The 12,275-nt window shown below is 39.0% G+C and overlaps 1 protein-coding gene across 2 annotated transcripts in view; it reads left to right on the top strand.

Annotated features, from left to right (window-relative positions):
* Positions 1-12,275, top strand: part of eps8a (EGFR pathway substrate 8a, signaling adaptor) — a 160,845-nt gene that overhangs the window by 65,586 nt on the left and 82,984 nt on the right. For both annotated transcript variants that reach the window (XM_078553566.1, XM_078553567.1), the window contains exon 2: positions 11,966-12,045. In XM_078553566.1, the coding sequence (XP_078409692.1) occupies positions 11,984-12,045 (62 nt within the window). In that variant the 5' untranslated portion in view covers positions 11,966-11,983. The remainder of the gene's footprint in view (positions 1-11,965; positions 12,046-12,275) is intronic.

Genomic DNA, 12,275 nt, shown 5'->3' with positions numbered 1-12,275 from the left:
TCGCAGATGGATGGTGGGCAAGACTGAACAGCTTTTGCTTAGTTCCGGTATTTAAGTAGACACACTCTGTAGATGAACAGAAGGCACATGACAGTGAAGAGGAGAATATGCCATAAAGAATATCAGCAGCAGAACACAACCTTGTTTGAAGCCACAATGGATCTGGAAGGGTTCCAATATTGCCCCATCATAGCTGATCTTACCCCCTTATGTTGTTGTGGGAGGAGGAGATAAAGAGGAGTAAAATGATGTACAACAAAAAGATGAAATGGAGAAATAGTGAAACAAAGATCGTGAAAGACAGGACAAAATAATTTAGCATTTGAAGGAACCAAATATAAAATGTTGCACTGATTGTATAGGTGGTGCTTGAGTTTTTGACTTTGCATGGTTTTGTGGTATTTTACCAAACAACAAAAACTTTGGCACAATCCCTTATTGGCACTCAGCTGAGCTCTGCCAAGATGGCAGCCAGGGTACTGTTACTGGCCTCTGGATCCCTGAGCTAGGCGGCAGAATTTCTGGCAGGATTCCTGTTGCTGATCATTATCCAGTCGTTCCTGCTCAAATTTGTGAGAACAGAAACTGTCTTTGATGCAGTGCCTAACACCCAGAGTTGAATGCTCTGCAGGCAGTCTTGGCTCAATGAAAATGGCTAGTTCACTGGGGTACTGGAAGGTGGCCACTTGACACAAGCTTTACCCCAGCATAAACGACCTCCTTCAAGTCAGGAGTGGAAGCTTTTTTTTAAAAAACACTTCAACAGAAAATAGTAAATTAAGCCTGAAATATTTATTGTCTTTCAATCTCAGCAGTTGGGAAAGTTTTTTTGTGATTAACTTGAAATAAATGGCAGTGAAGTCATGAGAAGCAAACCAGCTTCCTTTTTTAATGTTTCTCTTCGCTGTATGATGTAGAATGTGTTTTAAGTATTGACAATATTAAATAGCTTTTTTTGTTCTGCTATGAAGATTAATGTTCTATTTGGGTATTTTGAAGCAACTTGCTAAGCACCCTGCGATACCACAGTCTGGTCTTGGCCATCTGGTGATAAGAGATCTGTTGGCCTAGTCATTAGCTTTTAATATTGTGAAACCCATGAAAGGTTCATCCTGTGGCAGGCAGCAGGAGCAGGTGTATTTTGGACTGCAATTGTATGTAGCCTGCTCTTTTGTTTGAAATATGTTTTATGTTTAAGATGTGAAACTGAAATTGTCACATTGTGTGCTAAACACAAAGAACATAGTTTGTCCGATTCACAAGTTAAAGGGATGCAGTGAAATTGATAGTTGTTAAATTATCTAACGTGACGACACAGGCCAGTACAGGGTAGCAGAACAAGGATCAAGATGTATGGTGGAGCTTGAGTCATGGCAGCAGCCTGTTGAAAGTTATACGTGTGAAAGACAGCAGATCGATTTGTTTTTGCTTCTGTTCTCCAATGTTAGGGTGTGTTTTTTTCAAAATAACTAGTTCGTTTTTGTGCAGTCTTATTTTAAAGTGGTGTTATCTCTGCTCATTGTACAGGGTGTGGTTTTACTTGTATTCTGTAATAATACTTGACTGTCAAACATCAGAGGAAATTTGAACCATAAGGTTAAAACATAATTCATCCTGAACAATAAGGAACAGATTTGCCCAGCACTGTAGTATGCTTGTTTGAAATATTTTAAAGCTAACTCTTTCTCACTTTGCCTGTTCTAAATGTGCTAAGAATTTGTTGGAGACCCCAGTTAACCATAAAACAATTCAATAAATGGAGTAATTTTATTACTCCTAGTCAGGGTTGCCAAACAGATATTTCCATAGAATGAAGTCTCTTAATGAGTGTTCCTGTAATAGTATATGTTGTGAGTACTTCTGCTTGTCGAAATTAACCTCTTCGGAATTGCTTTACTGCTCGCTCATACTTGATGTAAACTTCCTTTTTCATACTTTTTAAAAAGATGTCTCTGTGGTAGTAAGGCTGTATAATTTATTGGCTTAAATTATAACAGTTATTTTTTTGTTAGCTTGGTGTTGGGCACAAATGAAAACTCATTGTAAAATCTCTAAACCAAGCTACCAAGAAATCCACATTGACGACATTTCTGTTTGCCCAGTGTGAATTGTGCCCTCGCTCTTTGTTAGGGCACATTACACTTAAAAACTCCGAAGAGTTTATGTGCAGGTCACGAGGGAGCCCCGAAGTGTTTAAAGGGGATACCACCGAAGCTTAACAAGCTAAAGTCAGCCAGTTAATGAACTTGGGGTATTGGATAACTTCCCACTTGTACGGATAACTTCCCACTTGTACAGGCAGGGCTACCCAATTAACAAGGGCTTTGGATGACAGAGTTATTTGGAAAGAATACCAACCTGTGGTAACTGGTCTACATCTCTAGGGCCCATTGATGAGCAAAATTTGGTCAAGCATCAAGGTGTAGCTGCCTCATTTGTCAAGATTCCCAAGCCTGTAATGTAGGCTTGTTTAAATCTTTGAGCAAGCGGAATTGCATCTTAGAACCATCTCAACCACAGAAACTACTTTTTCTGCTCTTCTTTCCTGCTCCTTTTGTCCTAGTCCTCTTCTGCTCCCCTTTGCCAAGGAGGAAGTTACTAATTGGGTAATTACAAAAAAAAACAGCATGAATCGGCATTAGATAGCAAAACTTGAATGTCTGGTGAGTCACAGAACTCATATGTGATTTGATTGCCACCATTTCCCTTCCATATAGTGAATGCCCATCCTACCTTATTACTGGTGGTTTCACCATTTAGAGGTGCCGAGTCTTAGCAGTAGCAAAGTTTCTACAATGCAGTCCAGAATAGTGATTATACATTACCGATATAATGAGCTAAATTAAGGTATAAAGCCAAAATTCAGCATTAATACAGCTCTTCAATCATCACATGTACAAAATTAAACATGTCAACACCCAGGCAAATAAAAGATTGGGTGTGAAAGAAACCAAGGAAGTTCTTTCAGTTCCCTCCTAAATTAAAATAATGGTACTTTGGGAGGCCATTTAGGGATAATAAATTCAATGGAGATGCATCTTTCTTTGTAGTTAAACTTATAACTCGACTAATAAAAGGATTATAAATCCAAGGACAGCCATGTAATTCACTGTAATCTGTGACATTGTCAGTGACAATGCCATAGTGATGGGAGTTAAGTTCATTAGTGGGGGTAAATCTAAAACACAACTTGATGCATCCAAAGGAACATCACCTAGTAATCTCTAGTAATCTTAAGAAATAGTAAAGTCCATTACCTTTTGAAAACTAGCTAAGGCTTGTTTTTATTGGGTGTTGAATTTTTGGTTCTTGCTGCAAAGTAATAAGGTAGTGAACTGGAATCACTCTTTTTTTTCCAAAGTGTTGATCAGATTTTGACAATCTAAGCTGAAATTATGTCTTTAAAAAATTTTTCTGTTGATGATCAGGGGAATAAACTGTTGTGCAAATGTGAGGAAGGTTACATGATGGGGGATGGGGGCAAAACATGAATCCTTTAGTTGTGTTGCTGTTTTTGAGACAAAGGGACATACCTATCACATTTTCAAATTCTGTTTAATCTGGTGTCCCTCTTTATTTTTAGCAAACACTATCAAAAATTTAGGGGCTGTGTAAGTGATGGGGGAAACGGGGTGTTGTGGGCTGGGATGGCTGGTGGGGATATCGGGGCAAGGTCGTTTATTCAAATTGAACATAATATGCAAGTTAGTCACACTAAATATTGGGATTATATCAAAGAAAATTTAAGCATCTATTTAACTTGATAAACAATGCATATGGTTATTTTTAATTTGTTGGGAATAATGCTTAGATACATAAGCGAGGGGTGCCAAGGTGGTAGAGGGGTGAGAAACAGGCAAGGCTTTAGATGCACAAGATGTTTTGATGAACAGCTATTTGGCAAATCACATTCTCACAACATATTGGACAATGCAGCAGGTGACTGTCATCTGTAGGGTTGCTCTTAGAGGAAATCAACAGTTAACAAAATTAACCAGGCCCTATAAAATATTTTCCGTTACTTTGTAACTTAAAACTCAATAAAGCATGTGGGACATGGCTTTCTTCATTGATGCTATCCAATACTGGGTATGCTGTGGTTTACAGTATTTGGCGAAAGATGTCTAGTGGCTTGCAGTCGAGCACCAACATTACTCCATGTTCTAACTACTTTATCTTGCAAAATAAAATACTTCTAGCCCTTGGCCTAATTCTAACAGGAAATATTTTATTCTCAGAGTAGTTTCTGTCATTGACACTGCATCAATATGGCGAATTTGGCAGCCATAATACCTGCCCTAGTAATGGTAATGGTGTAGGATATTGATTATCTGAGCATCTGGCAAATGAACCAGGAATAGAGCAAGGTGCAAAAGTCTCTTCCTAATCCAACCCGGTGGATAATGAAAAAAGCCAACTTTGAAAATCTTGTGAGAAAATCAAGAACCAAAACAGATAAATCCCCAGTGACACGACAACCAGTACAGCTTCCAGGGTCACTTGAATCTCTACTTCCATATAGTACAGGACATGCACAAGCATCTCTATTACAGTACATAACTGCTTCTTGAATTTTTTTGTTTCCAATTCCCAACCAGTAACACTTCTCAAGGTATCAATCTTTGTGTGGGGATATACTTTGATATAACTAGTTTCCTTCTATGCCACCCGATCTGTTTCCTTAATATCCTCAAAAGTTTGATCAAATCACTCCTTAACCTTCTAAATTCCTGAGAATAAAAGCAAAATATTGAGTACTGGAAATCTGAAATAAAAACAGTAAGTGCTTGAAAAACTCAGCAGATCTGGCAGCATCTGCAGACACAGAAACAGTTAACATTTCGAGTCAAATGACTCTTGTCTGTAAATCAATGCAACCTGAGTTATGTAATCTCTCCTTGTAGTTTAAACCCTTGTGTCCAGGTAGCTTTCTGCTGAATTTATACTGCATTCCCTTGAAGGTCAGCATACCCTTCCTTAGTTGAGGTGCTTAGAATTGCTCACAATATATTCCAGGTGTAGTCTAGCCAGGGCTTTGTACATCTAACTATGACATCTAACTCCTGGTATTCTAGTCCTCTAAAGGCCAGCATTCCATTAGCCTTTTGATTGTTTTCTGTGTTAAAATGTTCATGATGTTTTAATCTAGGTACAAATACCTGGACCTCCAATTCACCTTGGACCTCCGCTGTTTCTAGCTTTTTTGCATTTAGGAAGTATCCTGTTCTAACCTTTTTAGGTCAAAAGTGGATATTCTCACATTTACCTACATTGAAATCATTTGCCTCAGTTTTGCCCAATCACTTATTCTAGCAATATCGCTTGAAGCTTTGATCTGCACCATTGATTATGTCACCTATCTTGGTCATCAGTAAATTTTGATATGTGGCTTTCTATCCCATTACCTAAGTTGTTAATAAATAGTGAATAACTGAGACCCCAACACAGATCCTTGCAGGACACCACTAATCACACCCTGCCAACTATCTCTACCTTGTGTGCTGCCACTCAGCCAATTTCCTGACCAGGACAATAATTTGCCTTCAATTCCATGACCTTCAACTTAAGCTAGCAGCCCCTTATGAGGGACTTTATCACATACCTCCTGGAAGCCCTTATAAATAGTATCTATAGACAACCACCTGTCCACTACTTTAGTCATCTCTTCAAAAAATTCAATCAGGTTTGACAGGCATGACTCACCCCTTAACAGATCCATGCTGGCTCTCTGATGAGCAAAGGTTTTTCAAGGTGTTCAGTTACCCTATCCTTAATTATTGACTCCAGTTGTTTTCTGACAGCAGATGCTAGGTTAACTGGCCTATAATTACTTGGCTTTCCCCTCTCAATTTTCTTGTATTGCAGAGTTGGATGCACAATTTTTTTGGACCACAGAGTTTTTCCCCCTCAGGTATAAGCTCGTTCTGTATCAGATTAAATTATTTTTTGAGCACCTCCTACTGATCTTCTGTCATTTTATTCATTGGCAGATTTGCCCATTTTCCTGAAGACAGTAGCTGTATTGTTGCATTGAAGTTGGCCTGAATAAATCTTAGAATCTGAGCTGTTCGGGTTTCCCCTTTAAGCACTATTAAATTTGATCATATTATTATCACCATTGGATAATAGTTCATGTGCAGTTAGGCTGTTAACTAAATCTGGTTCGTTGCTTATTTCTAAATCTAATATGGCATGCCCCTGCTAGTTTTGGGACATATTTCTATGGAAAACTATCGTAGACGCACTCATTCATTACTTTTCTGATGTGCTAGTTTGCTTGTCTCAATCTATAAAATTAAAATCCTCCATTAACGCCACTCTGTCTTTGCTACCCACTTGCCTAATCTCTGCATTTATACAATAAACAACTTCACAGCTGCCACCAGGAGGGTCTGTGCACAATTCCCACCATAGTCTTAAATCCTTTTCTATTTCTTAATTCTACCTGTAAAGTATCCAGTCTCTGTTTAACTTTCATTATATCTTCTCTTATCATGGAAGTAGTTTGATCCTGAATCATCAAGGCTACTACTTTCAACCATTTTTCCTGACTTTCCTGTAGACCTCATAACTTGGTATATTTAGTTCCTGTCCTGACTTCTCTTCCTGCTACGTCCCAGTAATGGATACCTTGTCGTACCCTCCAAGTTGAATTTGTGCCTACAATTCATTCAATTTGTACCTAATACCCTGTCCTTGTATAAAGAACACTTATTAGGGCCACACACCTTAATGTCTCCTTCAACTCTAAAGTTTACTCACTTGTTTCTTACTCAACTCTGCTAGCTTAATCATTAAGTTTTCATTTTGCCTGTATTGTCAAAAGCACAATATTGACTGTACTTTGCTCTCCCCTTAGTTTGTTTTTGAGCTGCTATTAATACTACCGTTTTCAGCAGAGTTCAAAGTCCTTGTGACTGCCCTATTTATTCTTTCCACTAGGACCCTGATCTCATTCTGCTTCAGGTGGAGCCTGAGTTTTTTCTAACTTTTTTTTTACAAACTTGGTTCTCCGATTGTTGAGAGCAGTAGAAAGCAGCCTTGTTTTCTGTTGCAGTACTTCAGGGCTTGGATGTTGCCCCAAATACTTTGGCCATAATTGAATGCTTGATCCAAGGTGTAGTTTGATAGGGCAGATGCTGAGAAGGTGTTTCCTCTCGTGGGAGGGATCTTGAACTAGGGGGAACTGCAGGCCAATTACTCTATCAGTTGTAGGGAAAGTATGAGTTTTTGGGGCTGTAACAAGTAGGGCAGATAGATGGGAATCAGTAGATGTAGTATACTTGGATTTCCAAAAAGCATTCAATAAGGTATCACATAAAAGGTTAACGTGCAAGGAAAGACTTCATGGAATTGGGGGTAATATTTTAACATGGATAAAGGATTGGTTAATGGACAGGAAGCAAAGAGTAGGATAACCGGGCACTTTCAAGTTGGCAGGGTATGTGGATTGCTGCAAGTGTTGAACCTCAGCTATTTATAATCTGTTAATAACCTAGACAAAGAGACACAATAATGTATCTAAGTTTGCTGATGATTAAAAGCTAGATGGGAATGTAAGCTGTCAGGAGGCTGCAAAGAGATGTAGACAGGTTGTGATCAGGCAACAAAGTGGTCAATAGAGTACAATGTGGGGAAATGTTATTCACTTTGGTAGTAAAAACAGAAAAGCACAATATTTTTAAAAATGTGTGAAACTTGTAAATGGCAATGTTCAGAGGGACTTGGCTGTACTCTTAAAAGGAACACTTAGTTAGCATGCAGGGTACACCAGCAATTAGGCAAATGGTACGTCGGCCTTTATTGCAAGAGGATTGGAGTACAAGAATAAAGATGTCTTGCTACAATTCCAGGTGACCACACCTGGAATACTGTGTGCAGTTTTGGTCTCCATATTTAAGGAAAGGTATACTAGGCGGTGGTTCAGCGAAGGTTCATGAGATTGGTGCCTGGAGTAAAAGGGTTGTCCTGTGATGATATAGCTGATGCACAGTGACAGCAGCTTGTACCATCTAGAAGATGCACTGCAGGAACTCAGCAAAGCTCTTTAGACATCACCTTCAAAACCCACGACTGCTACCATCTTGAAAGACCAAGCCAGCAGATACATGGGAACACCACCACCTGCAAGTTCCCCTCCAAGCCACACACCACCCTGGCTCAGAAATATATCGCTGTCCCTTCACTGTCATGGCTAAAATCCTGGAACTCCCTCCCTAACAGCACTGTGGGTGTACCTACACCACATTAATTGCAGTGGTTCAAGAAAGCAGCTCACCATCACCTTCTCGAGGGCAATTAGGGATGGGCAATAAACGCTTGCCTAGCGATGCCCACATTCCATGAACGAATTTTTAAAAAATGGTGTATCTATGTTGTATGGGCCCAGCCTGAAACTTAAAGTTGAATAGGGAGTAGTACCATCAGTTGATATTGTGGGAAGAAGTTTAAAAGACTGCACGTGTTTAACTCTCTTCACTGTGCAGACAAATAAAATCAGTGAAAGTTACAAAAATATCAAGCAATTATACAAGTATTTTATAATACATTGTCCCATTGCATTGTGTTGGATTATTGAAATGTTTAAAAAAACTTGCCAATATCCAAATTTTCTCATTTGATTTCACTTCACTCTTCGCTTCCCTAATTTCAGATCCTGGTAAGGGTTCTGATTGTAACTTTCCATGTGGTATTCTTCCATTGGGCAAGATTTGTGATTGCCTGTATCCATTCAGTTTACTGACGTAGTTGTAGACTGTCAGCTAGAAGGCAACAGCAGTTTCAGATATTTGTTACATACAGATGTGCAATATTGACTGGCGTGTCCAGAAACACAGATTTTAAACTTGTTGGATTTGATAAATTTATTTTAACTTAAATAGAAACATTTATTTTTAGACAGAGAAATTTGGATTTTCTTGCATAGGTTGAGAAGATCAATGGTTTCACGTCCATTTCCTAGGTGATGTTTGGTCATGGAAGAAACCTTGATGTTAGAAGCAAGTGAACTGGACATCCGCAAAACAGTCCTGAAAGAAAGCTGCTTCTCACATTTCTAAGAATGTTAATTGAATGCATAAATGAACCAAAAGAAAAAGAACCGACTTGCATTTATACAAGAAACTAATTGCACTTGTATAGCTCTCTTCATGGCCACCGGCTGTCAATAAAGTACTTTTTGAAGTGTAGTCACTGTTGTAATGTTGGATAAGTGGTAACCAAACACAAATAGCAATGTAAAAATGATCAGATAATCTGTTTTTCTGATGCTGATTGAGAGATAAATATTAGCCAGGACACCAGGGATAACTCCCCTGCTCTTATTCAAAATGGGATCTTTTACATTCGCCCAAGCCAATAGACGGGTCTTGGTTTGACTTCTCACCTGAAAGACGCTGCTTCTGACAGCGTAGTACTCCCTCAGTACTGCATTGGAGTGTCAGCCTTGATTTTTGTGCTCAAGTCTTAGAGCGGGAATTGAACCTGGAGCCTTATGACTCCAGGGCAAGAGTGCTACCAACTGAGTCATGGATGACGCAAGTGCTTTTCATGACCTTGGTATCCCCAAGAGTTTTACAACCATTGAAGCACCTGTGGCGTGTAGTTACTGTTGTGATGCAGGAAAATATAGCAACTGCCAGGCTGTGTTCAAACCAGCAATTTGGCAGAATACAATCACGCATATAAAATGGCAATCACTCTTCTGGGGATAGGGTTGGACACTTGTTTGCCAGTGTAAACAGTGATGTGGTTTTCTCATTGCTATCCTGTATGACCTTTCCTGAGTCTTCAGAGAACATCCACAGTCAGCGGCAAAATGTGTGACTTCTGTGTTTCTTTACTGCTGCCTGCAACTTAAATAGGACCCAAATGGCAACTAGTGCCTCTTTTACTGCTGTTAATAACTAATTATAACTGAGTTGATAATATAATTCAGATGCAATGGTGGCTGTCTTTCTGGAGAAGCAGACTGAAGTTGTTGTCCAAGGCTGTTCCAGAGTTAGTTGTGTTGCTGCCAACACACAAAGCACCTTATCTTCCAGATAAGTTCATTTGTATGGTGGAAACTTGCTTTGAAAGATTAGTGGTTTTATGTATTTTAAATTGGTGCACATTTTACATGGTATAGTATTGTGGATTTTAAAAAAAATTATTCTTTAACAGGACATGGGTGTTGCTGGCTAGGCCAACATTTATTGTCCATCCCTAATTCCCCTTGAAGGTGGCGGTGAGCCACCTTCTTGAACAGCTGCAGCCCTTGTGGTGTAGGTACACCCACAGTGCTGCTTGCAAGGGAGTTTCAGGATTTTGACCCAGCAATAGTGAAGGAACGGTGGATGTGGTTCCAAGTCAGGATGGTGTGTGGCTTGCAGGGGAATTTGCAGGTGGTGGTATTTCCAAGCATCTACTGGCCTTGTCCGTCAAGGTGGTAGACATCATGGGTTTGGAAGGTGCTGTCAAAAGAGCCTTGTTGAGCTGCTGCAGTGCATCTTGTAGATGGTACACACTGTTTAAACTGGATTACAGTCGTGTACATTAAATATTGCTTTAACTTTGAGTGGGGAGGCACAGTGGTGCATTGAAACTCTATGCTTGAAGTTACTGTAATGCATCTTCCAGCTGGCAGGCAGAGTATTACCAGAAGAGGCCCGGAAAACAGGCTCCCTCACAGTGTTCAATTTAGGTGGAAGCCTCAAGCAGGTATGAAAAATGCATATTTTGGGAGACACATTTTGCTTTTTGGTCCAAAGATCTCCTCCTTAATTTTTAAACTATTTTTAAAGAATTGCTGAATGGTACCTGAAAAGGAAAGGTCGATTACATTATTGTAGATGTTACTTTTTATAATAATTCAAGTGACAACCTTATCCTTTAGACCTTGGAGACCTTGGCTTTCTCACACTATATGGGCATAATGAAATGCAAACGATTTGTGTTTCATTGTTTGAGTTTTATTTTCCATTTGATAAAATTGGAACTTCTGCAAATAACCTTGTGCTACTTGGTTTCCTTCAGTTAAAAGAACATCACATGGGAATGCTATGATGTGCAAATGGTGCCATAGTCTAAAAGGACAATTGCTCAAGGGATAAAGGGTCACTTCTGATTTTTATTTTTCTGTTAATTCATTGAACCTTTTCATGTGTTTGAAAAGTCAGAAAAATGAAATAGATGATTTCAAATTCAAGAGCGTTAAAGAAAAACTGTCCTTGGGAGTATCATTTTCATGCACAAAAATCTTGGAAGTTAATTTGAAAACAAGGCATTGAAAATATATTTGCAATATTTACATAGGCCCTGCACCCGTTATACATATGACAGTTGTGATGCTTTTTCGAGGCCAAGTTGCAGTTTTAGTGAATCTGTGACTGAAATCTGATAGTCACAGCTTAAACTAAGACTCTAAAACAGCCCAGTTTGTTGGTTTGTGTGTATCTGTTGTCCAGTTTCACTATGGAATGCACAGTGGGTAAATCGTTGGGACAGGGTGTCTGGCTTTACCTGGTTTGGCATGCATGAAATCACATTTTTTTCCACACACAACATGCATTTTTACTTTGCAAATTACCACCTGCCACATAGTTTGTCATTAGAAATGAGTATCTCCTATACCTTGAGTTCCGATTTACATTAGTAATAGAGTTCTGAGTGCGAGTGTGTGTGATATGCAAATAAGTAATGTCTGAGTAACCATTGGCATCATGGTCATCAAAATCTAATCCCTGTCGATGTCAACAGCATAGATTTTTGTTTTGTTTTGGTACACCAGGCATGCAAATTACATTTGAGTAACATCAATTTTTAAACCTGTAATGAAATGTAACATTGTGATGATATAAATATGGATTGTGGAGTTAATTTATCACTTCTTTGTATACTGGAATTAATGGTGCTTCATATGCTATGCAGACGCAATATTTTTCATCCAGTTCCCAAATACTATGCTGCTTCTTTCAAATTACAGTTTTGAGACGAGACAAAAATGAATGGACATCTCTCGAACTACCACCGGGAAGGATTCGGATCCTACTCTTCTCCAGTGAAGTATGTTTGCCAAATTTTCCAGTTAATGTTTATGTATCTCTCAAACATAACCGCACCTTGGCTTTGAGCCATTTTGCTTTTGTGTTTTTTCTTTAAATTTGAGGAAGGTGAAGAACTGAACAACCGAGTTGAGCTCTCAGTTCATGCCCACTGACTTGCTTTAATGTTTCTTGCTCAATCACATTGAAAATATTTGGTGACCTACAGAGTAGGTGGAGTAGATTGGAATT

The sequence above is a fragment of the Cetorhinus maximus genome, chromosome 12 (genome assembly GCF_964194155.1).
Source record: "Cetorhinus maximus chromosome 12, sCetMax3.hap1.1, whole genome shotgun sequence".
In the NCBI taxonomy this organism is placed as follows: domain Eukaryota; kingdom Metazoa; phylum Chordata; class Chondrichthyes; order Lamniformes; family Cetorhinidae; genus Cetorhinus; species Cetorhinus maximus.
Note: the sequence above shows the minus strand (reverse complement) of the source record. Positions and strands in the feature narration are given on the sequence as shown.